This window comes from Balaenoptera borealis (genome assembly GCF_965194805.1).
Source record: "Balaenoptera borealis genome assembly, chromosome: 14".
Classification (NCBI taxonomy): Eukaryota; Metazoa; Chordata; class Mammalia; order Artiodactyla; family Balaenopteridae; genus Balaenoptera; species Balaenoptera borealis.
This window is the reverse complement of record NC_138875.1, coordinates 71431973-71459550: the sequence shown is the minus strand read 5'-3', so window position 1 is coordinate 71459550 and position 27578 is coordinate 71431973. Positions and strand designations below refer to the sequence as shown.

At 54.7% G+C, this 27578-nt stretch overlaps 1 protein-coding gene and 1 long non-coding RNA gene across 8 annotated transcripts in view; one reads left to right on the top strand and one right to left on the bottom strand.

The window, feature by feature from the left end:
• Positions 1-7615: 7615 nt before the first annotated feature.
• Positions 7616-26726, top strand: PATZ1 (POZ/BTB and AT hook containing zinc finger 1). 5 transcript variants are annotated; one of them, XM_082353117.1, is made up of 5 exons: positions 7622-9883; positions 11265-11328; positions 17684-17855; positions 23736-23808; positions 25237-25418. In XM_082353117.1, the coding sequence occupies exons 1-5, from the start codon at positions 8613-8615 to the stop codon at positions 25268-25270; spliced, it is 1614 nt and encodes a 537-aa protein (XP_082209243.1). In that variant the 5' UTR covers positions 7622-8612; the 3' UTR covers positions 25271-25418. The 5 variants fall into 5 exon arrangements, with proteins under 5 accessions (XP_082209244.1, XP_082209243.1, XP_082209241.1 ...); XM_082353115.1 differs by having other exon boundaries at positions 7624-9883; positions 23671-23808; positions 25240-26726; XM_082353114.1 differs by having other exon boundaries at positions 7626-9883; positions 23671-23808; positions 25237-26726.
• LOC309610355 overlaps positions 16271-27578 on the bottom strand; it is a 41239-nt gene continuing 29931 nt past the window's right edge. For all 3 annotated transcript variants that reach the window (XR_014233865.1, XR_014233866.1, XR_014233867.1), the window contains one exon: positions 16271-16614. This is a non-coding gene — a long non-coding RNA (uncharacterized lncRNA). The remainder of the gene's footprint in view (positions 16615-27578) is intronic.

The window sequence follows — 27578 nt, the reverse complement described above, 5'->3', positions numbered from 1 at the left end:
GTAGAATTTGGCTGCATCCAAGCCAGGCTGACCACCACCATGGCAAGCCATAATAATGAGAGTTACCTTTTTTGAGCCAGCTTGTTGGTAAGGAAACTGAGGCTCAGAGGAGGTCAGTGATGTGGGAAAAGTCCGAGATAGAGACCCAGCATGGAGATCCATGGGAAGTCACCCTGTGGTCTCTCCATTGAGGTCAGTTCAGTTCAACAAACGTATTTTGTTTTGAGCACCGAGGGTGCGCCAGGATCTGTGTCCTGTGCCAAGGGCTGGGGAACGGGAGTGACCCAGGGACCATCCTGCCTTATAGTCTGGTTGTGCTGACACAGAGTGCTCAAAAGGAGCTGGTGGTTGGGCCACATGTTACCATGGAATCTCCAGCTAAAAGCTTAATTCAACCCAAGCACCATCACCTTTGTTCATGCAACCAACTGATGATTTCCAGTTTTCATTATTAGAAACAGTGCTCCAGTGAACATTCTTGAACCTACATCTTTTTTTAAAATAAATTTATTTATTTTATTTTATTATTGATTTTTGGCCGCATTGGGTCTTTGTTGCTGCGCGTGGGCTTTCGCTAGTTGCTGTGAGCGGGGGCTACTCTTCCTTGCAGTGTGTGGGCTTCTCTTGTTGCGGAGCACGGGCTTCAGTAGCTGTGGCACGCGGACTCTAGAGCACAGGCTCAGTAGCTGTGGCGCACGGGCTTAGTTTCTCCGCGGCATGTGGGATCTTTCTGGACCAGGGCTCGAACCCGTGTCCCCTGCATTGGCAGGCGGATTCTTAACCACTGCGCCACCAAGGAAGCCTATTCCTGAATAAACATCTTAGAGCACAGCTGTGCTTATTTCATCATTTCATTCCAACAAATGAAATTGCTGGATCAAAGGGTAAGTGTATTTCCTACGCTTTTAAAACATATTGCCCTTGACTGCTTTCCAGAAAGCTGCACCAATGTACCCTCTCAGCAGCAGGGTATAAGGGTCCTTTTGGGCCCTTGCAGCCATAATAGCAGTTAGCAAAATATTTGATAATTTGATAGCCAAAAATGATTTTTTCATAGATTCACTCAAGTATTTATGAGTCACATGCACTGTGCTGGTCAGTGGAGATACTGTGGGGACAAGATAGGAGGAGTCTCTGCCATGGGAGCCTCTGTCTAGTGGGAAAGAAGACAATTTAAGGAGTAATTATTACACTGAGAAGTAGTGGTGTCAGAGGTGTTGTGAAAAGGGGAAAGGGGCAGCTTTGGGCACTACTGGAAACATAGGAGGAGTTAACTACTTATGGTGTCTGGGGAAGCCACATTTAAACAGAGACCAATTAGTACACTGGAAATAGTGTTTGGTTTTTACAGGCCATTTGCATTTCCTCTTTTTGTGCGTTGCTTCCTTGTGTCCTTTGCACATTTTTTCCTTTAGGGTTTTCTTTAAAAAAATTTTTTTAAATTAAAGTAAGATTCACATAACATAAAATTCAACATTTTTGGACTTCCCTGGTGGCGCAGTGGTTAAGAATCCGCCCGCCAATGCACGGGACACGGGTTCGAGCCCTGGTCCGGGAAAATCCCACATGCCACGGAGGAACTAAGCCCATGTGCCACAACTACTGAAACCCGCGCGCCTAGAGCCTGTGCTCTGGAACAAAGACAAGCCACTGCAATGAGAAGCCCCCACACCGAAACGAAGAGTAGCCCCCGCTCGCCGCGACTAGAGAAAGCCTGCGCGCAGTGACAAAAACCCAACGCAGCCAAAAATAAATAAATTTATTTTTAAAAAATGGTTCCTTTAAAAAAACACTCACCACTTTTTTAAACTTTTTATTTTATATTGGAGTATAGCCAATTAACAATGTTGTGATAGTTTCAGGTGCACAGCAAAGGGACTCAGCCATACATATCCATGTGTCCATTCTCCCTCAAACTCCCCTCCCATCCAGGCTGCCACATGACACTGAGCAGAGTTCCCTGTGCTATACAGTAGGTTCCTGTTGGTTATCCATGTTAAATATAGCAGTGTGTACATGTCGATCCCAAACTCCCTATCTCTTCCCCCCACCCTTCCCCAAACTCACCGTTTTAACATACGTAATTCAGTGACATTTACTAATTCACAATATTGTGCAGTGCAGAGTTCTTTTTTTAATTAATTAATTTATTTTGAAAAATTTCAAGTTCACAGAATGCTTAAAAAGCAGTGAAACAGGGACTTCCCTGGTGCCGCTGTGGTTAAGAATCCGCCTGCCAGTGCAGGGAACACGGGTTCGATGCCTGGTCCAGGAAGATCCCACATGCCGTGGAGCAACTAAACCCGTGCACCACAACTACTGAGCCTGCGCGCCACAACTACTGAAGCCCGCGTGCCTAGAGCCCGTGCTCCGCGACAAGAGAAGCCACCACAATGAAAAGCCCGCGCATTGCAACAAAGAGTAGCCCCCGCTCGCCACAACTAAAGAAAGTCCGTGTGCAGCAATGAAGACCCAATGCAGCCAAAAAAAAAAAACGGTAAAACAAATACCCTAAATTGGGATGATGTTTACTTTTTAATTGCACTTTAAGAACTTTTTCCATGTTAAGGATATTAACTCCCTCTCTGGCTTCTGGAGCCAATTTTCTTTGGTTGGCCACTTGTCTTTCACGTACGTGTGTGTGTGCACGCATGCGCACGTGCGACAGTTTATCATCTGCCATGTTTCTTGTCCCCATGTCACCAGTGGCACCATAACTCTCCTTCAGTTAATTAGGAACAAAAAAGAAAGTCCTCATAGATTTGCATATAGAAAAAATAAAACAATTACATAGAAAGTTTTTTTGCTTTTTTTTGTTCCTGATTAAGTGAAAGAAAGTCCTGCTGGTGACAAAGAGGCAGGAAATATGCCTGATGATAAACCACAGCCCATAGGGTCCCTGTCAGGCCCTGGAGACCACAGCACAGAGGGGTCGAGATAAGCCGGGTGGGGGTGGGGAGGCAGGAACTCCTGGGCCTCTTTCAGGATCCTCAGTGAAGCTCAAAAAGCTAGGCCTCCAGAACAGGCATATGATTTGCACACTTCCCAGTCACAAAGGAAACCCAATAGTCAAGAAAGAAAAGAGGCCCAGGGTTCGGTGTTAAGAGACTGGCTGTTGGACTCAGGGAGGGCTGTACTCGACTTGGACCCCACCCTCTACCAGTGCAGGCTTGGACGAACCACCTAACTTCCCAGTTACCTTACCTATAAAAAGAGGGCAGTAAGCCTATCCTCAGAGGAGGGCTGGGGGCACTAAACTTCTGGCACAGTTCACCCAAAGCTACACTGTCTGTCTGGCTCCAAACCCTGAGTTCCGCTCCTGCACGAGGTGCCATGATGGCTCAATGAATGATCTTCCTATTGTTATTAGGAAGCCAAACACAGCCCAGCACTGAAGAGTCAGCAAAGGAAGCGCACTGGCGTCACAGGCCTTCTAAGCAAGCCTGATAAAGGTGAGAAGGGCGCTTTCTTGTTGTCCGGCAGAAAAGAGGGTGCCCCTCCATCACCCCCTCCTGTTGGGTCCCTGGCTCATGGCCAATCACTCAACCAAAGCCTGGCAGCCTGGATTCATGGGGAAGGCCCCAGGAGTGGCCGGGGTCTAGGTGCCACTTTGTCTTATGCACACTCGGCCATCCCTGTCCCTTTCTCATCTGGCAGTTGCCCAGTGCCCTTATCTGTAAGATGAGAACCCCAGAGTAGGTACCTCACAGGGGAGTTTCGAGAATCACAGAGGGTAAACCAAGTAATGCTCTCAGTACCACACCTGGCAGTTAGTGTTCAATAAATGTTCGCTGTTATTGTTAACCCCCTGTTCCCAAACAGGAACACCGAAACATGTTGGGAAGAAAATATATTGTTATGAGGCAAGATTATAAAGCAGTATATAAAATAGGACCCAATTATTAAAAAAAAAAAATTATACATATGTAGAAGGGGAAAAAGACCAGAAGGAAATGTTGGCAGCACTTAACTCTTGGTGATGAAATTATAAGGAATCTTTTTTTTTCTTTGTGTTTTCATGCATTGTCTACACTTTCCTGCAAAGCACGTATCACTTTTGCAATCAGGGGGAAAAAAAAATAAGCACTGTGAGAGATGAGAGGAGCTATCACTTGGATCTGGGCTTGTGGAGAGGATACCCCAGAGGAAGTGGGTTTTGAGCAGGGCTTGGAAGGATGGGAGAATTTGAAGAATGGGGGAGGAGAGCCAGGAGAAGCCTTTTTCATGTCCTTGTTTTTTTTGTCTGTCTCCTCCCCTAGGCTGTGGGCTCCTTGAGGGCATGGTCCATGGTCTAATTTGTTCACTGCTGTATCCCTAGCATCCAAAACAAACAAATTTTAAAAAATCTGAAGAACTGGTGCTTAGTAGGTGCTCAATAAATACGGATCTAGTGAGCAAGTAACCTTGAAGCTCCACTTAGCTTGGGAGACAAGGATGCTCTCAGTTCGCTGTCCAGCTGGTGCACTGCCAAAACGGAGGTGCGTGGTTTCCATGGCAACAGAAGAGGGCCTGCCAGGCCAGCAGCAGGAGGCAGACGCAGGGATTGTGAGCTCTGCATCTTGTCAAGGTGCGGCCTGGAAATTGGGAACATGGCGGTGGGCTCTTTCAACAGATGTTGAGGGAAGAGAAGGAGCTTCATAATACAGTTAACTTAGTTGTTCACTGGACAGGTTTGTCAAATCAGTGAATGCTCAGGCAAGTAGTTCAGGTCTTCGAAGGAGGTTGGGAGGCTCTTAGTGGGTGGAAGGCTAGGGACTCTGGAAAGTTTGGTTCTAGTCTGAACCTTGCTGTGTGACCTCGGGCAAGTTACTTAATCTCTCTGGGCTTCAGCATGTTTATTCATAAAATGAGAGGTTTGATCAGCTTTAAAATTGCTCATAAAAAGACGTGTGTGGTAGTAATATAAAATGGTGCAGCCACTGTGGAAAAGTTAAACACAGAATTATCATAGATTATCATATGATACCAATTCCACTGGTAGGTATATACCCAAGAGAACTGAAAACAGATACTTAAATACTTGTACTCGAATGTTCATAGTGGTACTATTCACAATAATCATAAGCCCATCAACGGATGAATAAAGGAAAGGTAGTATATCCATATGGTGGAATTCAGCCATAAAAAGGAATAACAGTGCTACAACGTGGATGAACCTCGAAAACATTATGCTAAGTGAAAAGAGCCAGACTCAAAAGATCAAATATTGTATGATTCCATTTATATTAAATATCTAGAACAGGTAAATCCACAGAAACAGAATGCAGATTGGTGGTTGCCAGGGGCTGGAGGAAGTGGGGATTGGGGACAGAATTTTCTTTTAGAAACAGAAGTGTCTTGGAACTTGACAGAGGTCTTGTTTGCACAATATTGGGAATGTAATAAGTGCTGCTGAATTACACACTTTAAAATGGTTCATTTTATGTTATGTGAATTTCACCTCAATTACAAAAAAAAAAAAAAAAAAAGAAAGAGAAAGAGCCTAAGAGATAGGCAAGACTGAAGGTTCAGTTATAGATGAAATTGGGAGATCATCACAGCCCTCCCACACAATTACACCGCCAAGATGACATGCAGGAAAAAGCTCCCAGTTGCGGTCAGGACTGAGATCTGGATCTGTGTCTGGCTACTTCCTCATGGTGGGATCCTAGGCCACTCACTCAAGCTCCCTGAGCCTCAGGCTTCCTCTCTGCAAAATGGGGCTGGTGCATCTTCCCTGTTTTCCTCAGAGCACTGTGGATCAGTGTTCTGAGAGCACTCTGTGAACCCACGTTCACAGCGTGACCCCTCTGGGAGGAACATCTCAGCACCCTGTTTTCTAAGCACGGCAGACTGGGAACCAATTCCTGGTTCATGTGGAGACACTGAGGGGGTTCAGAAGCCACTGGCAAGGAAGGGGCACACCCGGGTTAACCGGTTGGATTCCTGGCTCCACCACTATCTGTGTGGCCTTGGGCAAGTCATTCATTTTCCTGTTTCTTCATTGGTAGAATGGGAATATATTTACCTTGGAGAGAGTCTGTGTGTATACTGTAGGCCCTCAATAATCAGATCCCTCTTTCTTTGTGGCTGCTCTCAAACACAAAAATTGCCGGTTCCCAGAATCCATCAAAGAATCTGAGCTGTGGGTCAGAGAGGTTAGGGCACTAGCCCGAGGTGGCACAGCTAGTTTGGGCTTAGAACACAGATCGCCTGACTCCGGGTCCGGGGAACTTCCCTCAGTCCTCTAAGCTTCATCATTTATTTTCTCCAACAGGCATTTGGTACCTACTACGACCTAGGAAGGGCGGAGTTGTGTAAGGAGAGAGACCCAGCCCAGAATTATGTGCTGTGCAGACCTCACCACTTCAAGAGACAGGTGCTGCTGTCCCCGGTTTACATATTAGGAAACTGTGTTTAACTAAGGCTCAGAGAGGCCAAGTGACCATCACCAAAACACGCAACCAGAGAGAAGTCGTGTCGAATTCGAACTCGGGTCCTCCCGCAGCGCCACCCCCGGAACCCGTGGGCGCGCGTGGCTCTGCGCAAGCAGGGCGCGCGGCGGTGGGAATCCCGAGCGGAGCTGGAAGCCTGGCCCGTTCATTTGCATGCTAATACCCAGAATGCTTTTCCCCCGCACACCGCTTTTCTTAATGGAAGCGCTCAGTTTGGAACCGTGGAAAGTTTGGAACACATACTTCGCTCCCTCTTTGCAACTGTGGGAACTTCCCGCCCGCACACGCGGTGCCTGCAGCCCAGGGCTCCAAGTTGGGCTGCCTGGCAGCGGCCGCCAGCTCTTCCCAGAGAGATGAACCTCTGTGTCCAACCCGCGCGCGGCAGCATCTCCCGGACAGCCGGGACAAAGCGCCCAGGCCCGCCAGCGGGGCTCATGGCCCGAGCGCTCGGCGACTCGCTGGGCTGCGGGCGCCAGGGATGCTCCGACCTCAGGAGGCCAAAGGGTGCTCCCTGGAGGGTCCAGTACCCCCATTTTCCTAGGGTGCGCGGGGATCCCTGCCCCTTCCCATCGCCCGTGCCTCTATGTTGTCGCCTCCCCGAGCTGGTTACTTTCCGCTCCCTGGGGCACAAAGCTTGGCGTGTGGCGGTTTGGGGGAGAGGGTGGACGATGGCCTCGTATCCCCAGCTCTTCCGGGCGCGCAGCCCCCTCAGTTCAGGCAGTGCGCGGGATCCAGAAGCAGCTCCGAAGGTTCGGCCTGCCCCCAGCTAGGACCCCGAGCCCTCTCTGGGGTTGGTAGCGGGGAGGCGCTTGCAGGCGACTTCTGGGGATTTCGGGCATCGAAGGGGGGCTCCGAAGGGTAGCCAACGCCCGCTCGACTTACGGGTGCACATCGCTGGCTGGGGGGCCCACATCTGCCCCCCTCGGTCTCCCCCCACCCCCCGCCCCGTCCGCTTTCCGCCACTCTTGGCGGGGAGGGAGGGGCAGTGGGAGCTGGTTTGCTGGCTAGGCGCTTCGTTTGCATTGGTCCGGGGGGGCTGAGACTGCAGCCCCCGGCCCCGCGGGCGGGGTGGCGAGGCGGGGGCCGGACGGGGGCTCAGTCTGCGCTAGCATTGGCGGAGCAGGGGACTGGGGAGGGGGGGCAGGAAGCGGGGGGGAACGGAGCTGCGGGGGGGGTGTATAAATAGGGAAGGGGGGACGTGCATCCTCGGCTGGGTGAGGGGGGGGGCGCTCGGCACAAAGAAAGTGGAAAGTTTGCAGCGCTGGGCGGTCCGGGCCAGGGATTCGGGTGCGCACGTGCAGGGCCGGGGGCGCCGGGGGCCCCCCAAGCCGAGCTCGCTGTTTCTTTTTTTTTTCTGCAAGCGGAGGGGGGGTGTTGTTGGTATCGCCCCCTCCTTCTCCTCCCCCCAGGGGTGAAAGTGCAAGAGGAAGTGCAGCCGCTGCCATCTTTCCTCCGCTCCGAACACACGGAGCCCGGGGCCGCAGCGCCGCCGCTCCGCCACCGCCTTCGCTCGGCCCGGGAAAGGGCCCGCCCTACCGCTGCCGCCGCCCGCCCGCTCCAGCCTTCGCTACCGACTCCGCCCGCCAAGCTCCGGGACCCGGCCCGCGCTGCCGCCCCGGTGCGCGCCCCGCCGCCGCCTTAGCCTTAGCCTTTTGTTTCCTCCGCTCCGGCGCCCCCGCCCCGGCTCGCGCTTTGCAGGGGACGCAGCGCGCGCCCCCAGCGGGCCCGGGAAAAACCGCGGCGCGCGCGCCTGCGCGACAAACCCCTCCTCCTCCTCCTCCCTGCGCGCGCGCGCGCGCCCCTTGGCTGCGCGCCGGCGCCGCCTGGCGGGCGGGAGGGGAGGTGGCAGGCGCGTTTGCGGGAGGGGCGCACCTCTGTGCTCGCGTACCCCCCGGAGGTAGACCGAGAAGGGGAGGCGGGCGGGCGGAGAGGAGAGAGGAGTGCACGATCCAGCAGGGGTGGGGGCAGCTATGTGGGAGGTGGTGTGCCCTGCCGCCTAGACAGTCCGTTCCGGGCAGGGGGCGTGTGCGCTCCGCGCACCTGCGAGACTACAGAGCCCCGGGCCGGCACGTGTGGGGAGTGTAGACACATTCGTTGCACCCCGCTTCTTGCTGCCTAGGGGAAGGGAGTGGGGCTGGCAAGTGACGCGGCCCGGTTTGTGGGGAGGGGGCGGCGGCCATGGAGCGAGTGAACGACGCTTCCTGCGGCCCGTCGGGCTGCTACACCTACCAGGTGAGCAGACACAGCACGGAGATGCTGCACAACCTGAACCAGCAGCGCAAAAACGGCGGGCGCTTCTGCGACGTGCTTCTGCGGGTGGGCGACGAGAGCTTCCCAGCGCACCGCGCGGTGCTGGCTGCCTGCAGCGAGTACTTTGAGTCGGTGTTTAGCGCCCAGTTGGGCGACGGCGGAGCTGCGGACGGGGGTCCCGCTGACGTGGGGGGCGCAGCGGCGGCCCCGGGTGGTGGGGCTGGGGGCAGCCGGGAGCTGGAGATGCACACCATCAGCTCCAAGGTGTTCGGGGACATCCTGGACTTCGCCTACACTTCCCGCATTGTGGTTCGCCTGGAGAGCTTCCCCGAGCTTATGACGGCCGCCAAGTTTCTGCTGATGAGGTCGGTCATTGAGATCTGCCAGGAAGTCATCAAACAGTCCAATGTGCAGATCCTGGTGCCCCCTGCCCGGGCCGACATCATGCTGTTTCGTCCCCCTGGGACCTCGGACTTGGGTTTCCCTTTGGACATGACCAATGGGGCAGCCTTGGCAGCCAACAGCAATGGCATCGCAGGCAGCATGCAGCCTGAGGAGGAGGCAGCTCGGGCGGCTGGTGCAGCCATTGCGAGCCAAGCCTCCCTGCCTGTGTTACCTGGGGTGGACCGCTTGCCCATGGTGGCCGGACCCCTGTCCCCCCAACTGCTGACTTCCCCATTCCCCAATGTGGCATCCAGTGCCCCTCCCCTGACTGGCAAGCGAGGCCGGGGCCGCCCAAGGAAGGCCAACCTGCTGGACTCAATGTTCGGGTCCCCAGGGGGCCTGAGGGAGGCAGGCATCCTTCCATGTGGCCTGTGTGGGAAGGTGTTCACTGATGCCAACCGGCTCCGGCAGCACGAGGCCCAGCATGGTGTCACCAGCCTCCAGCTGGGCTACATCGACCTTCCTCCTCCGAGGCTGGGTGAGAATGGGCTACCCATCTCTGAGGACCCCGACGGCCCCCGAAAGAGGAGCCGGACCAGGAAGCAGGTGGCCTGCGAGATCTGCGGCAAGATCTTTCGTGATGTGTACCATCTCAATCGGCACAAGCTGTCCCACTCGGGGGAGAAGCCCTATTCCTGCCCCGTGTGTGGGCTGCGGTTCAAGAGGAAAGATCGCATGTCCTACCACGTGCGGTCCCACGATGGGTCCGTGGGCAAGCCCTACATCTGCCAGAGCTGTGGGAAAGGCTTCTCCAGGTGAGGAATGGTGCCCACCCCCCATGACTTGTCCTATTCCTAACTCATGGAATAGCTCCTCTCCAAGAGCTGGGGGTGTGACACTTGCAGGGGGCTCACTTGACCTTGCAGGGCCATGTCAGGTTTGGGGAGAGTGTTTTAACGGCCCTGATTTTGAGATGATGTGGCCAAGAGTTGCTTTCTCTTCCCTCAGGGAAGTTCTGTGGCACTAGGCGTGCCCTACCGTCTCTCTTCCTTGGGGCCTGTGGGAAGGGGCCAGATTCCTCAGGCCGCAGCCACCGGGCCTCACCATTCTTCTCCCTGGGCTCCCTTTGTGTTTCCGGCACCAGGCAAGGGGCCCCCTCTGGGGGCGGGAGGCCAGGCTCCTCCAGCAACTTTCCCCGCTTGAATGGCTGCCGGGGGAGGGACTGAAACAAGTGCATCTGGGACTCCTTACGCTCCCACGCCTCCATGTCCCCCCGCACAGCACTGGCAATCCTGGGTCAGCAGACTCCGGCCCTGCCTCTCACGGTCCCGGAATCACGGGGCACAGAGCTGGGCACCCAGAGTCTCTTCTGAACAGCGAAGCCTTTGATCTGCTCTGACCTGGTGGCTCCAGAGCCCACCTGAACCCACAGATCCCCTTTATGTTCACTGGACAGAGAGGAAGGAGAGCAGGATGTCGTTTTAGATTGACTTTTTAGTGAGCCTGATAAGGAACTGAAGACTTGTCTGCAAGCAGAGGGTTGTTTTTCCTCTTAAGAGAATATTCAGAATAAAAGGCTCGTTTTAACTTGCCTGGGTACTGAGGGCCTTGTGTGTATGAACGTAGGGATGGAGAACTCCCTCAGAGGGGCCCCAAGCAGGAACCAGTCTTACCGGTCAGGCAGCCCCTGCCCACCTGCTCTGTCGGGCATCTGGTTTACCAGCCCAGCTGGAGGCTTAAGGCTTCATCCCTTGGCCTCTGGGGACTGAATTCCATCCGGGTGGCATTCATTGGCTGCTGTGGCGGGAGAGGCTGGGGGAGGGGAATGCTGAGTTTCTAAGGGGCTTTAGTCTGGACAATGAATCACACATACCCCCTCCCGGAAAGGCTGCAGTAAGGCAGCCCAGTCTCATTCTAAAGCCCCCTCCTTGGGTCCTAGATATCATTGAGTTTCTGGTGGGGGGAGGCGGGTAGGCAAGGTCAGAGACAATTGCTCACTCCCCTTCCCCCTCTAGAGAAATCCAGGGCAGAGAGGCCTGGGCCTCAGGAGCCAGAGCTGGGTGGTGACTTTTCTTTGTCATGCTGGGGTGGGGTGAGGGAGTCCTCTCCAGCCTTGTGGGGGCAGGGGTCTGGCCAAGTTTGTAGCCCCCTCTCTTAAGGTCTTGTTTTAAAGTCTCTCTTGGTTCTCTTTTCTAGGCCTGATCACTTGAACGGACATATCAAGCAGGTGCACACTTCTGAGCGGCCTCACAAGTGTCAGGTAGGGGCTGGGCCGGGGCAGAGATGGGCTGAAAGAGAATGCTGCTGTCCTCACAGCTACGGCCGTGAGCCAGCTGCTGTGCGTGCTGGGCTGGCTGACTGACCACCGCTGTGCACACCTCCCCCTCTGTCCCCCCACCGTCTGTCTGCTCTCCTCCTTTGTTCTCCCCCAGCCCCCTCCCTCCCACCGCTGATGTCCCCTCCTTCCTAGTCGCTGGGTCCTGGTTTCCAACCCGTCTCTGTCTTTGCTCTGTTGCTTGGCTTTCCTCTCCTGGCGTTTGCCAGCTCCTTGGATGGTGGGCCACATTGCACAAGTGTCGTCCTGGGGGCACTGGCACCCCACTGGGTCCGGCTTCTGGTTCCCAGCAGTTTGCAGGGGCCACCGTGGGGTGGGAATGGCTTCTTAAGGGCTCCTGGTGGTCCAGCCAACAACTCTTCCCCTTGTATGCCCGGCAGCCTGACCTGAGTTGGAGCTCCTTCTGGGTCCCCTCAGCTCAGGGCACCAGGCTGCGGGGGTGGGAGTGAAGGAGGCAGGGAGTGGTGCGATCACTGGCACCTGCTTAACCCATCCTGAGCCACGTGTGCACACAGCCAAGGGCTTCTGAGAACTGGAAAGCGAGGTGGTTTCCTGTCCTTGAGAGCTCTTTGTGTAGCAGTAGGTAGGAGAGGCTGGGCAAGATTCTCACCCTTGGTTTGTCTGCTTGAACAATATCTGGGGGCTCTGTGATGCCCAGAAAATTGAGCTTCCTCTCCTGGCCACTGAGCATTCCTGTGTGGGTGGAAAACACACTTCTATCTTCTCCTTGGTCGTCCCCCCTTTCCTGGGCCAAGTTCCCACCATCTGAGTGGGAGACAGAGTTGTGGGGTGCTTATTGCAACGTCTGGTGGGGTGACCTGCTTCTCTTTATCCTGTTGGTGGCAAGGACGAGGGTCTGGGGAGACCGATAATAGGGAGGGATGGACGTGCTGTAGGTGGGGCAGAGAGCCCCCAGGGGCCAGGTGCGGTGGTGTTCCCAGACGGCCAGGCGACCAGGGGTGGGCCTGCTGGGATGCGCCTGTGCCTCGCTGCCTCCTCTCCCTCTGTCTCTCATCACGGAGCACATTCTGACTCTCCCAGGTAGTGTGCTGAGCAGCCCAGCAGAGTAGGAGGAGCCCAGAGGGCAGTGGGGGCATGCCCGGTGGCCTGGGGGGGTAACCTGCACTCTCTGCCCTTTTTCCAGGTGTGGGTTGGGAGCAGCAGCGGCCTGCCGCCCCTGGAATCTCTTCCTAGCGACCTGCCATCATGGGACTTTGCCCAGCCTGCTTTGTGGAGGTCGTCCCATTCGGTTCCTGACACCGCCTTTTCCCTTTCTCTAAAAAAATCCTTCCCAGCCCTCGAAAACCTGGGCCCGGCACCCTCCAGCAACACTCTCTTCTGCCCAGCCCCGCCGGGCTATCTGAGGCAGGGTTGGACTGCCCCAGAGGGCAGCCGGGCCTTTACCCAGTGGCCTGTGGGCTAGCCGGGGCCTCCCGAGAGGGTTTTCTGTGGAGGGGAACGGCAGTGGCAGTGGTCTGAGCCCCCTGCTTTTGGGAGAGGCCAGCAGAGTGGTCCCTGCCCACCATGCCCAGCTCCTCCCTGGGTGACTTGGACTCTTTCCCAGCTCAAGGACCCCAAATAGGGGTAGCAAAAGGCTCCTTCCTGGGTCCTCCCCATGGTCTCCACGTTTCTTTCTGGGCTCTCTTGCCTTGTTTTCCCTCTTTAGCAGATGGCACCCCTGGGTGTCTGTCCTTGCCTGGAGGTTGATGCTTTCCTAGGAACTAAGCCACCGGCTTACATGCTTCCCCTCCCCTGGCATCACCTCCCCTAAGGGGTTTCTAGAATGGGGCCTGGCCACCCCTCCCCCAACTCTGGGAGTGAATCCTCCTCCAGAGGAGACTCCGGCGCAACTCCAACTGGGCCAACCATGCTGCCCTCGTCCCTTCCCACTCACACAGGTCCGCTTTCATTTCTGGCTTGTGAATTAGACTTTTGTGGTTTTGAGGTTTATTAGCAGGTCTGCTCAGGAACTAGATTAACCAGTAGCTTTACATTGGGTCATCCCAATATATGGCTTTGGGTGCTGATAAAGCAGATGTAGACCTCCATCGGATCCCAGTGGTGTGCCCTTCAGCCCCCGCGGGCTCTGCGGGGATAATAGGAGTGATGATAAAAGTTTTCATTCTAACATTTGAGGCTTTGTGTGTTTTGTCCTTGGTCTGTGTCATAACACTGACATCACTGTCCCTTGGTGTACGAGCCTGCTCCTGCCCTGCCCCTCCGACACACACACTCTCACAAGCCTGCTGGCCCTGCCTCCAGCCCCACAGCCAGAACTCCCCTAACAGTGACCTGGCAGGTGCAGGTGAAGACGTGCTGCCTCTCAGGCTCTGAGCTGGCTGGCCAGGTGTGCCTGGGCTTTGTAACAGCAGGGGCATCTGTTTTGCATGGTGTGTCTGCTGAAAGTATCAGAGGTGAAGAGACAGCTCTCTGGGAGTTGGTTCCTTTAGCCCCTGGCAGAGTTGGGCATGGGCCATACCTCTCGGTCCCTCCTGATGCCACAGAGGAGACAGTAGGGGCCAGTTATAGAGACGGGTGCCACAGCTTGAGGGGAAAGGCCCTCCGAACGTGGGGGCATGGGGGCTCAGGCTTGGCAGTGACACGCAAGTCTCCTTGGGGTTTGGCCTGAGTGTCCTTAAATGGCCCAGATGCCCCAATGCTGCTCGATCTGTTAGTGCTGTGGACTGGGACATTGACCCCAGATGGAGTTCAGCCTGAAGCCGAGAGGCTAGAACAGCTCAGACCTCTCCCATTGCTCCCAGTGGCCCCACTTCTCGGGGGCTGGTTGGGGCGGTTTGGGCTGGAGGGATAACTCATTAGGAATTGAAGTGCGAATAAGGGAGCTGACACCCTTGAGAAGAAGGGGGCCAGCAAGGCCCATGGTGCTGAGCCCACATGCATTGCCCTCAGACTTTTCCAAGGCTATGGAAAAGACTACTTAAGATACCCCCTGAGGCTGCCAGGCTCAAAGGCCACCAAGAGGAGGTGTGCACCGGTGCCCGTGGTACCATTGAGGCCCCATTCCTGAGCTGTTCAACCCTTGGGAAGAAAAGCATTCATAAGTCTGGGACAGGGAGAAACTGGAAGGGAGGGAAGGGAGCCTGGCTGGGGCTCAGTGTTGAGTGGTGATGAACCTCTCTGGGGGCTGGGCCAGGACCTGGCAGGTGTGCTTCCAGCAATAGCAGGCTGCCTGTGCGCAGGGCTGGGGGCGAGGCGGCCGTTCCCAGCACCACCGGCGATCGATTGGGGTGCTGATCCCATCAGGGTCCCTCTGCCTTCTCCCTGCCTCCAGGACAGGAAGTGTTTTTCTCTTGAGTGGCCCCAGCATGGAGGTTCCGGGCACCCCCTTCTTTGAGATCCATCTCTCTCCTCAGCCTTTCTCTCCTTTCTCTCCTGGGTTAAGTGACCAGGCCTTTTATGTTCGGTGTTGTCTGAACTTCTGGCAGGCCTAGACTCGGACTTGGGCACTTTCACAGTTCCTCCAGAAAGCCTTGGGTACTCCAGCCACAAAGGGTCAATCCTGGCACAGAGAAGCCAACCACCATTTCAGCTTGGCTTTGTAACACGGTGATAGTTTTTGTTGCATTTGTGTTTTGTTTTGTTTTCCCAGCAGCAGATTTACATTCCTAATTATGTTTGCTCAGGCTAAAGTTTGCTTTCATTCCTTGAGAGATAATCAATGGAGGACAGGGTGGGAGAACTCAGCCTGGTCTGCGGTTTTAATTTTGCTTAGCTAATCCCCCAAATGGATAATCCACTTTTGGATAATTGAGGTCTGGATGTCCATTATCTTTCGTTAGCACAGTATGACAGGCAGTGCTTTACGGGACACATCCCAAAAGAAAGTTGGCAAGAGAAACAAGGCATCTCTTTCACATCCCTCTAGTGGCACCCTCTCCCAGGGGCCACAGAAGGTGGGATCCTGAATGTGTGCTTTCAGCTGCATTTTCTTACACCTGGTCCGTGGTTGGCTCCTTTGAGTTCTGCAGTGTAGACCACACTGCCTCTTGTCATTGTGGCGGTGGTCCTCAGGTTGCTGTCCAGCCAAGCCGGCTCTCGTCCCCAGATAAATCGACAGGTGCACCCCTCTCTCCCGCAGGTGTTCACGGCACCCCTTACTCTGGTTTACAGTCTGGTGGGGCTGGGGGAAGATTCAGTTTTCCACCCACTGTGGCCTATGATTGGGTCACAGGGTCCCTGATGGGGGGCCCACCTGTGGCCATGAGACCAAGCACCCATGGTGCTTTCTGAGTCACCTAAGTGCTCACGTTTCCCTGCACAGATCCTGTCACCTCTCTCAGGACAGCCCTGGCTACCAAGTACACTGATAAAACCTATCCACACCTTTCACCAGAAGCTACCTCTGCTGAGGCTGGAGGTGGTAAGAACACATGCTCAGGGGCTGGTTCTCAGTCCAGCTGCCCCGAGTCCTCTCAGGACCTCTGTCTGCCTGGCTGTAAATCGGGGAGGAGGGGAATACCCCAGGGTGGCCAGGAGGATCAGTAGGGCACTGGCCTGGCAGTGGCAGGGTGTTGCTTTCTCTAGTAGCTGAGCCCTGTGCTTTGTGCAAATTACTCTCTAAACTTAGCTCCCTCATTTGTCAGATGAATAAACTCAATATATAAAACATGAAAGCAGTACACTTGACCCTTGAACAACATGGAGGTTAGGGGCGTCGACCCTCCGAGCAGTCAAAATACACATATAACTTAGTGTCGGCCCTCTGTGTATGCGATTCTTCCACGTCCGCGGTTCCACATCCGCGGGTTCAGCAAACTGCAGATGGTATACCACCTACCGTAGTATTTACTGTTGAAAAAAAATTTGCGTATAAGTGGCCTCGTTCAGTTCAAACCCTGGAAAACTGTTCAAGGGTCAACTGTATTTTATTAGCATAAATTCTTCTATTCAAATGTGTAACATTTATTCAAAAGATAACGACTAAGAAGAGCTCAGCTGGTCCTGATGCAGACATTTGGGGTTGGGGTAGCAACCACGGTGTCTTCTACCTCCACAGCATCGAATGCATTTGTTTCTCGCTCTGATTGTACAGTAAAGCAACAGACAGACGTTGTACATGGTGACAGTGTTCAGACACTTACCTTAAGGTCTCAGGATCTCAGGATCTGTTTCTGTTCAGTGGAGCCGCAAGAACACCTCCATTCTAGCCAGTTAATGGGGTGGCGGGTCTTCAGTGGGTTAACGTTCGGTCTGGGATGCAATTAAAGGTGAATGTTACTTTCTTTTGTGGCTCTCAAGTAGTAAACAGACACATACAGAGAAAAGAAATGAGTCAACCTTGACTAGAACTCCTGAGACACATCCATAGATCCAAAATAGTGAAGGTCACCAGATTCAACTCTCCTGAGGGCTTTCCCGATGTTCCGTGACCTCCACGGCTGGGCAGCCATGGAGGCCCGGGCTGGGGGAGAGATGTTAGGGGTGGACCTGGGGCTGCCTTCCCAGGGTGTGGTACTGACTGCAGCTCCTGGCCGGTGGGGTGAGAGCACGGCCTGCCTCGAGGGCCACCGTGAGGATGCACTGCATGCGACGAAGGCCTCTGAAGGTGGAGCCTGGGGCCTGCCTGGCACGGTGGGGGGCACTGGTCAGTGCAGGGTGGTGCCATCCTTGTTGGCACCAGCACTGGGGTTCCACAGATGCCCCCGGAGCCTCCGGCCCTCATTCTCTGCTAATTTTCACATTCGCAAAATTGACACTGTCACTTTATGGGCTGCTTTCTCAATACCAACGCACACGGATATTATGAAGAGTAATCTCTGTGTTCTGTCCTGCCTTTCCTTTCCATTTCCCTGTGGCCACGATTAATGTCGCTTTTGAATAAAGTGAGTAAATTGGATTCTTTGTATAAAGCAACCAGGGGAAACCCAGGGTGGAGAAGGTGAAGACTGTTCCGTTTATATGCCAATAGCTCTTCTGTAAATTCACTGACAGCCAATGCAACTAACATCAGTTCTTAAATGTTTAAGAATGAAAAACCCCTAGCTCTTTTGTTTTGCAGAACTCAGCCTGCCATGTAATGTGCATGTTGGGGGATGGTGGGAACCAGTGATCCTAGCTCAGGGGTCCTGTGGGGAAGACCATGGCGGGTAGGAGCGGCTTACTTGGCATCTGGGGAGGAAGCCTGGCCGCATTCTCAAGTTCTCTTTATACAGGGAGTCCCTGTGTTGGCCGGAAATGGCTTTGTGCCACAGTGTGCTTGGTAGGGAGTTGGGTGTGGACGCCAGCTTTTACCTCACCCCGTTTTCCTTTCTGCCCTCAGACCTGCAATGCTTCTTTTGCCACCCGAGACCGTCTGCGCTCCCACCTGGCCTGTCACGAAGACAAGGTGCCCTGCCAGGTATGCGGGAAGTACTTGAGGGCGGCGTACATGGCAGACCACCTGAAGAAGCACAGCGAGGGGCCCAGCAACTTCTGCAGTATCTGTAACCGAGGTAATCTCCCTGCTATTTCCTCATGTCCAGGGGATGGGCCTGAGCCTGTGTGGGAGGCCGAGGGGTGTCTGACCACCCTGCCTCAGGCTCCACTCTGCACGGCCAGCCCTCCCTCCCTTCCCACTGAGCGATAAACACCTTATCCCCCAGCTAGCTGTTTGTCACCCTTTCCTTTCCAAGAAACCTGGGGTGCTTGGAACGGGAGTTGCCAGGAGCTCAGCAAGTGGGAACAGCAGAGAGTGTTGTTCCCAAGCTTGGGCCCATGACACACCTGCTGCCCAGGGGGCAGGATGGATGCGCTGAACTACTGAGGTTGGTGGGAGTCATTAGGCCCCAAGAGGTGGGAGAATGAGGGGTCCTGCTCAAGAGCTTTGCTGGCTGATCCACTGGCACGTGAAAGTCAGCAGCCAGGTAAGGACGTCGAGTCTGGAGATGGACAAGGGCTGAAACTTTCTAGCACAAATGGTCAGAAGAGCCCAGGCCCAGGTAGATTGTGGCCTTGACGAGAGCGGAAAGTGGCAGGTGCTCTGAGCAGGGCAGCGTGCTTGTGGCCGAGGTTGGCCTAGGTGGCATCTGTGGCCCTGGTGTTGTGTTGGATGAAGTCTGGCCTGTCCCTGAGCTTCTGCCAGGGCTCGTTGGCTGCTGGAAGGGCTGAGGTTCGTGTTTTGCAAGCAGCGTCAGTGGAGGAGGCTGCGCCTTACATGCTGAAGGAGTTGGGGCAGCTGTCTGGTGAGCGTGAGGATGCTTCTGCATGGTGCGCTTGCTTTGGCCAGGTGGGGACGTGGCTGGAGAGTCCTATCTCCTGGGACACTCTTGTCGCAACACTTCTGGAAGTCTTGAGTGTGGCGTAGTGGACTGAGCACTAAGCCAGGAGGCAGGGGACCCAGGGTTTAGCTGGCCCCTCCCACCTCACCCTCCTGTGTGACCTTGAACTCTCCCTTCCCCTCTCGAAGGCTCAGTCTCTTCATCTCTAAACGGGGTTGAGAACATCCCCCTTGCCCACCTCACAGGGTTGCTGTGAGGATCCCGGGAGACAAGGTAGGTGAAAGTTCTCTGAACCCTGCAGGCAGCAGCACACTTGGGAGGCCCTCCTTACACTTCGTAACTGTCAGGAAAGACACAGCTCGCTGACGCTCTGATTTGGACCAGGTGCAAGCCCCCTGCAGTCCTTGGCTGGAAACTTTGAGTCCTGTGCTATCTCCACATGCCCTGAGGTTGCTGGTGGAGGGAGCCTGCTGAGTGGCTGGGTGTTCTCTTGGTGCCCTGAGCTGGGTTCCTCCCAGGGACTGCACACCTGGGGTTTGCCTTGAAGGCTATTCGATGTCAACGTTTGTACCACCAGGAAACCTGCTGTGGAAGCAGGGAGGTGGTCAGAAAAGCTGCTTAAGCATCTGTCCTATTTTCTGATATGTCAATAGAGCCCTTTCTGGCAGGAGCTTCCTCCAGGGAGCTAGCAGTGGGGCTGTGTGTGGAGAGAGCCATCAGGCTGTGGCTGCCCAGCTCTAGGAAGAGATGGTTCCTTGTCTCGCTTCATCCCGTGGCTTCCTGACCGCGCCCCCAACTAACTCGAGACCTGCTGCAACGGTGCTGTCAGCGGGTGTTCTGTCGGGGTTTCAAGGTTGAAGTTCTCAGCCTGAGAGTTGGGGTCAGAGACCAGAGGCGGTAAACCAGTTAGGGTGGAGGAGGATGCCAATGAGGAAACTGAGATAAAGCCTGGATTACAAAGTGGCGGGGAGCTGAGTGGGGGACCCAGGGCCACAGCCCCTGTGGGCCCCGCTCAGGAGGAAAGAAAAGCTGCGAGCAGCCGGGAATAGCAGGGAAAGTCGACCCAGTTAGGAGACAGCTGATGTGGCAAAGCCAACAACTATTGTACGTCAGGATTTGTTTTCCCCGGGCTGGTAAAGAGGACTTGGGCAGCAGCCACAGGCCACGTGGCCGGGGTGGGGGTGCCTGGAGAGTAAAACCAGAGCCCACCTTTCCTCAGAAAAGCCAACGCTAGATCTGGGTCGTAAGCAAAACAGCTTTGGGGGAATTCCCTGGCAGTCCAGTGGTTAGGACTCCGCGCTCTCGCTGCCGAGGGCCTGGGTTCAGTCCCTGGTCAGGGAAGGAGGATCCCACAAGCTGCGTGGCATGGCCAAAAAAAAAAAAATCCCAAAAGCCAAAACAGAAAAACCCAGCTTTGGGTCCCAGAGTCGGAGCAGGAAGTCCCATTCCTCCAAGAAGACAGAAGAGGGCTCTAGTCTAAACCACCCTGGATCCTCAGAAGGAAGAGAAAACAATTTTCGTCTTCATCAGAAGAGAAGGAGCAGGATTCTACCTCTGGACTCATTTCTTCGGCAGAAATGGGAAAAGACACCTCCCTTCCCCTCCAAAAAAAGAAGAGGAAGGGGAAGGCAGTTTTTCCAGGAAGAGGATAGGCCGCCAAGACACTGAGACACTGGAATCAGAACGCAGGGAGCTCTGGGCCGTCCTTTCAAGGCTGTGACTACAGAAGGAGCTGCAGGAATAAATGGATGTTCTCTCTACAAGGGTTCAAGCAAAGGCTAACGTTCAGCCAGCCGGTTAGCAGGTGAGGCCGGATCAGGTGAATATCCAGGTGCCCTGAGATCCTCCAGTCCCAGCAATTCTTAAGCAATCAGCTTAACCACCCATCTATCTGCCTACTTTCAACCACACGAACAACTCTTGCCTGTGAAGAATGGGGGAGAGGAGATGCAGCCGGTGGCCCAGCCCCACACTGGAGACAGATGACCTTGTCTTTGTCCTGGAGACATATCAGGACGTAGACCATCCCATCTGCAGAGAAGATAACTTGCAGTGGGAGGAGTATGATGGCAACAAAAGCCTGTTTCCTCACGTTCAAGTTGAGGAAATCAGTTGAGTTGAACAGTGGGAAAGACCTGGTAGATTGCCACGATTTCCCTTCTTTTTAAGTTTCTGTAGCCCGGGTCTTTGTGTAGATGTGTATGAGGGAGGGAGCGGGAAAGCGTATTGGGATTCCGTCTTTGACCGAGACAACACTTGCACTCAAATATCTGCTTAAAGGGTAGAGAAAGCCTTCTTTCCAGCCAGAGGCAAGCGCCAGTGGTAGACGCAGACAGCCTGCCGTCCCTGGACTGAGCTGACCCAAGCCTACTTGGTGCCCCCCCTCCAGCACGGCTCAGTTGGGCACAGCCCCACCAAGGTGTGGACAAGAAGAAAGCCGTCCCTGACCCCTGCACAGATGTGGAAGCTGCCAAGGAGGGTTTGCTTCCAGAGTGCGAATTACAGCACACCAGGCAAGAAAATGCAGTGGAGGAGCAGTAGCCTCGTGGTAGCATATTCTCCGTATCTGGAGCGCGAGAGAGGGTGGCCTGTCGGTGGTGGTGGAGTCACGTGTGTGCTCAGTGTCCCCATCACTCTGATGCTTGTATCAAGCTTCCTCTTTGGTTCTTGGTTAATCAGTGGTGAACGGGCAGGTGAGTTTAGAATTCCGGCCAAATGCGTCTGGCTTCAGAGATACGTTCACAGAAACTCGGCTTCTGTTTTACCCCAAAACTTGGCTGCTGAGCTGCTCTGTGTTTAAATTCTGGGCTTTAGGTGGCAACTGTGGATCCACGCCTACCACCCGCCATGTGGTTTTGCTATAGATAGTAAGTAGTCTGCGGCTGGGGCAGCGTCAAGGGGACCCTGCCACGTGGTCCCCAGACCGTTTTTCGGGAGAAAACAGTGAGTTTTCATTGAGCATCTGCTGTGTTCCCCAGCATAGCTTTTCCCTCAAGGAGTAAATATAATAGTTCCTGGTGCTCCTTCCCTCCTTTCCCGTCCCTCTTGATTGCAGTGGCCCTGCCCTGGTGCACCGTGCAGAGAGCTTCAAACCACTTCAGAGGGCCCCGCAAGGGATTAAAAAACAAAGAAAAAAATTCCCTTCTAAAGTGGTATCATCGCATCAGTCGGAAAGTCCTGATATTTCTGTTGGTTGCCAGGGCCGCAGCGCCATCCATGGGGCAGGGCTGAGATCCTCTGTCCTGTGAGTCTCATCTGCTCCTTCCTGACCACAGCCTCCCTCCGAGGAGTGTTTATATGGGACCCTCGTATGTCAGTCTGTCCCCTGCTTGGCCCCAGGCAGACCAGTTGGTCACAGCGCAGGACATCGTGCTCTACCAGGCAGGGCAGGACAGCAGCATCTGGTCCAGGAGGGTCTTCTTTGTCAGGAAAGGAAGGAAGATTCACCCAGCCCTCCATTTCCCTCCAGAACCACCAGCTGCTACCATCGGGGGGATGTTTGTTGAATAAGATTCCCACAGGTCAGCCTGTCTACCAGCAGCTTTCATTCTAATCCACCAACATGGCAGAGAGATACAGGAATGTAAATGGTGATAATGGAGCCTACTGCAAAAGTTGAAGGGATGTTTCTAGGGCCAGGACCAAGACACAGAGACTATTAGAGAGTCTGCCCAGTGGTGAAGGACCACATGGTGGCACATGGTCCTGGGGCTAGAGTCCAGGCTGTGCCATTTAGCAGCTGTACATGTGGCTGCAAAGCACAGAGTGATGCACACGGTGCGCTGGGCCGGCACACCTCTGTCACTCGCTGAAGGTGACCTTTATTGTAGTTCCAGCAGCATTCGAAAGCCCAGGCCAATTCAGACTTTTTTCAAACAAGTCTTGTGCAGACATTACACAGTACTCTCCAGCCTCTGGCCCATTAGTAGTGGATCCCACTGCTACCCCGTGACTGTAATTTAACGAGGGAATGAAAGTACCCGAGGATGTGTCAGCTGCATCTGGAGTGGACTAAAGGAACACCATCTAGGCATAGCGCCCCAAGTGGGCCTTTTGCCGAAAAGTTTTGGTTCCTGCCGAAGGCACTTTTGGATCCTTGAGTATGGGAGGATTTGATGTCCCAGCTCCTTCCTGCGGAAACCCAAGTGGAAATCCTTTGACTGGCCCACCTGGTTCCATCTCCTCGGACTCATGGCTGCTGTGGAAATTGGCCCGAGATCACTCTTCCCAGCCTGAGGCATCTCGAGGCTCAAACTGACTGGAGCATCTGGGTGGGTCTGGAGCAGATCCCAGAAGGTTGGATTGCCCCTCCCCCAAAATAAAGACAAGGATTGTGCCTATTTCTTCTCCCTTAAGTGAACCTGTTGGATCCTCCAAAACCGAACCAAGAAGACCACCGTGAATAAGAGATGACTGCACACCCCCTTTAACATAACTTCCTGTTTTCATTGTTCTTCAAAAGGTCTAAACAGTTACTAAACCCAGTTATTCTAAAGGTGAGAAAGTTTGCAAAATAGAGCATGTCTTAACAGGTAGAAGAAGGGGGACTCCCGGAGGCATTTCTTTGGGATTTCATCTTGCCTCTGTCTGGCTTCTTGCGCAGATGGTTTGCCTTCACACGTGTTCAGCGGCATTCTGCCGGCTGGAGTCCCGTGGCTGCCCTGCAGCCCCATGTACTTTGCTGACAGTGTTTCTAGCCGTGGTCCCTGCAGCTGGTCTGGGGCTGTGGACCATCCGTTCAGACCACTTGTTACTGAGGTGCCAAGTGAGCCGAGGCAGTTGGCCTCTGGCCCTGGCTGGAGTGGGATCTCAGGCCATCCCTCCAGGCAGCCTCCACAGCCTTGCAGAGCGGGCTCTGCAGAGAAGCCGACTCGAGGACAGTGCCACCCTCCCTCCTGAGCCAGGTGGCTCCTGTGGTTGCAGCGCCTTTGAGCCAAGGAGGGGCCCCTTCTAGGAGTGCTAGCCAGTGCGGCCAGAGGAGAGGCGTGGGGGAAGCAGAGAGGTGTCTGTGTGCCGGCTGCGGGATCTCATCTCCTTTTGTCTTGTTTAGGTTTCTCCTCTGCCTCCTACTTAAAGGTCCATGTTAAAACCCACCACGGTGTTCCCCTTCCCCAGGTCTCCAGGCACCAGGAGCCCATCCCGAATGGGGGAGCAGCGTTCCACTGCGCCAGGACCTATGGCAACAAAGGCAAGCGACCCCTTGCTCTGCACTTTGCTTCTCTGCGCAGGCTGTGTTGTGGGGGCGCTGGGCCGGGCGTGGGGAGGCGTGAAGGCTGCCGGCTTGCTGGCCGCCTCAAGGAGGCTCGAGATCTGAGTGGCAGTGGCCTCCAGGACAAAAGTCACAGTGGGGAATCTCACTCCAGGGCGGTGAGTGAGGCTTTAGGGCCCTGCCGAGATCCAGCCCCCGCCTCCTCTTCCCCAGCACCCGCCTCGCTCCTGGCCAGCCCCCACGTCCAGAGCCCTGCAGGGACGACCCGGGCCCAGGGCAGGAAGAGGAGCCCTGCATGATGAGCCTCTGGGCCTGTCCATTGTCTGTGGCCCTTTAAGGATGGCGTGGAGCTGTGGCTGAATGCTTTCTTCTCCTTTGACCCTGTGGGCAGGGGGAGCCAAGGTCTGGCTTCCCCCTCGGTAGGGGTGGTTGGTTGCTGTGACCAACCCTTTCCGGAGAGCCTCTGGCCGCGTTTGTGAGATGCATGGTGCCGACTCCGAGTTGGTTTGCGTAGAGCTCCCTAGGCCCCACCTCCACTTGGTGATTCGGGTTGTTGTGTGGTTTTTCAAGTTGTTGTTGCCTTGGGGATGACGCCAGGGGCTTGGCAGATGGCAGAGATGGCATGCTCCACGCTCCCATCACCGACTTCCCTTCCCGGCATGGCGCTCTGAACCCAGGCAGGAAGGAGCTCATTGTGGAGGATTCACGTGTGGGCCGGGCAAGGCAGATCAGTGAGGGCTGTCTCGAGGACCAGCTTGTTCTGGGCCCTGTGTAGGGACAGCTGGCCGATTGAGTTGTTTAGTTCCTTCTAAGCTGTGTGCTTTGGCAACTTGGCCTGGAAGGCTTCTGGCAGGCAGAGGCAGTGAGGGCAGGGCTTGTGTTTGCAGCGTTGGGAAAAGGACTGGCTCTGACTCAGCCGTCGATAGGGTCTGCCTGGGTTGAGGAGCCTGCGGCTCTGGTTCTGCCTTGCTAGGGTGCAGCCAGTCTGCTGCAGAGGTGAGGCCACTGACGTACCTGCTCAGCATCATCACAACAGCTGTTTTACCCTCAGAGGCACCCAAGAGAGCGCCTAGGAGCTGGGGGTCTTGGGTTGTCCTGGGTGGAGACAGAGGAGGTCCCCTCTCCATACCCTTCCTTGAAGCAGGCCGAGATGGTGGTGAGCGGTACACGTGCGCCTGCATGAAGAGTCCGCGGCGAGGGAGGCTGGCAGCCCCAGGCCCTGCTGTCTCACCCCTGTAGGCACGCCAGGCTCCCTGACTGACCAGCTGAACCTCTGTGGGTTCTGCTGGGCGGTGGCTGGCCATCGGCTGCCCTCCACGAGCCTGTGAGCTGGCCCCTGGCAACCCCTCCGAGGGGGCATCCCCATAGCCTGGCCTCACCGCTCCTCTGTGTTCTGTTTCCTCCTAGAAGGCCAGAAATGCTCACATCAGGATCCGATTGAGAGCTCCGACTCCTACGGCGACCTCTCGGATGCCAGCGACCTGAAGACGCCCGAGAAACAGAGCACCAATGGATCCTTCTCCTGTGACATGGCGGTCCCCAAGAACAAAATGGAGTCTGACGGGGAGAAGAAGTACCCCTGCCCCGAGTGCGGGAGCTTCTTCCGCTCCAAGTCCTACTTGAACAAACACATCCAGAAGGTGCATGTCCGGGCCCTCGGGGGTCCCCTGGGGGACCTGGGCCCTGCCCTTGGCTCGCCTTTCTCTCCCCAGCAGAACATGTCTCTCCTCGAGTCCTTTGGGTTTCAGATTGTTCAGTCGGCGTTTGCATCATCTCTGGTAGATCCCGAGGTCGACCAGCAGCCCTTGGGGCCTGAGGGCAAGTGAGGCAGATGCTGCGTCCCGGCAGAAACGGCCACCGGGGACCGCTGAGAAATGCTGTGAATGCGGAGGGAAGTGGTGTCTTTGGGTTCTGTAGCTGAGAGATTTTTATTCATTTTTAACTCCCCCTCCAGCCCTGTCACCCACCCCTATCTCCCAATGGTCTTTAGAAATAGATTCTCATCTGATACTCGGCAGAAATATCTGCGAGACCCGGTATGGGATGAGGGCAGAAAACACTACACAGGCCTCCAAGGCAACACCAGGGCTGGTTTCTCTAACGGGCGGAAGCTGGAGCCCCTGGTGCTCAGTCTTAAGTGACCCCAGTTCCACACCCGCACCTGACAGCATTCTGGGACCTCGGTGATTTTGGTCCCCTGCCCCTTCTCTAATCCCTCATTCCCCCTTCTCATATCCCTCAAAAGATACCACAGTAGGGTCTGCGCCCACTTACACAATGCTGATGCCCAACTGTTTTTAAGGAAGCTGGAAGCCTACAGCATCCCGTGGACCATGGGGTGAGTGTCCTCTGAGAGCCCCCTGAGCTTGACCTTTGACCTGGAGGGCCCCAGACCTTTCTGAGCCCCGCTTGAAGGCTAGCATTTTGCCACTAGGACAAGCTTAGCAATCGAGGACACTCCTACCCCAAATTCCAGTTCTTAGGTGATTTTAACCATTCAACTTGCTGTTGGGTTTTAATTCTCTAATTATTATTATTATTGTTATTATTTTTTAGGACCAGTTGTAGTGAATTGCTACTGAAAGTTATCCCAGGTGATACAGAGCTCTTTGTAAACCGCAGTCACACGTTAGGGTTTAGGATTAAACTTTGTTTAGATGTACCATAATTAACTTGGCTAGTTGATGTTTGGAGTCTATGGAAGAAATAGTTTTATGCAAAATTTAAGAAATGCCAGTCTGGTCAGGGAGGGAGGGGGTTTCAGTGCTGTTGGAAGGCAGGAGAGCTGGCAGGTGGGGACATCATACACCTCGGTTGTATCACACGTGAGCAAGCCCAGGTTGACCCTGTGATGTGAGTTGATCTGATCAGACTGTATTAAAAATGTTAGTACGTTACTCTGCCTGCTCCCCTGAGTCTGGTTTTTCTCTGGGACCCAGAGGGTGGGCAGTCTGTGCCCCTGCACCTGGGTTGGGTGGGATCCCAGGAGACCTCTCTTCCTCTTCACTGCACCAGTCCCACTGGGATTGACAGGTGGGTGATTCCCCTGCAGACTCAGCTGCCACCATCCACCTACCTGCTCTCTCCTGGTCTTCACTGCTCTGTGCCCCAGACCCTGGGGCACAGTGGTACATGGGACACCCTTGTGGAGCTTAAAGGGAGAGAGGGAACCAGTAAGCAGATTTAACCAAAGAGTTCAGATAGGGAGACATCCAAGGAGAGAAACGGGCAAGGGAGGGATAGTGATGGCGGGAGAGCAGGTAGGTGGACCAGGCTGGTTAGAGGTGGGGGTGGGACTCTGGGAGGGAGACCTGGAGCCAGAGACGACCAAAGAAGCTAGGACCTAACGGGGGATGTGGGCAGGGAGAAAACTCTCAGGGTGGCTCTAAGAAGCTCAGCAACTTGAGTCCCCCCCAACCCTGTGTTACCCAGGGGTCAAGTAAAAGGCTGCTGTACCCTTAGTGTGAATGTACGAGGAGAAGGGGAAAGAGAACAGCAAATAGACAAGAAGTGAGCACAATGGAGAACTAATGGGAGCAAGAGTCAAAGCACGAGGGCACGGACAGACTGTTGGCAGCCTGGGTGTCGAGGGAAATCCCGAACTAACAGAAACAGCATTTAAGCTCCAGACAGGTAGAAAAGAAAAGAGTGACAAAGGGGAGAAAAATAAACAGACCGGGAGGAGCAAACAAAGCACAAAATGATTTAGACCCACATTAATATTAGTAATAACATTGTTCTGGCTTAAA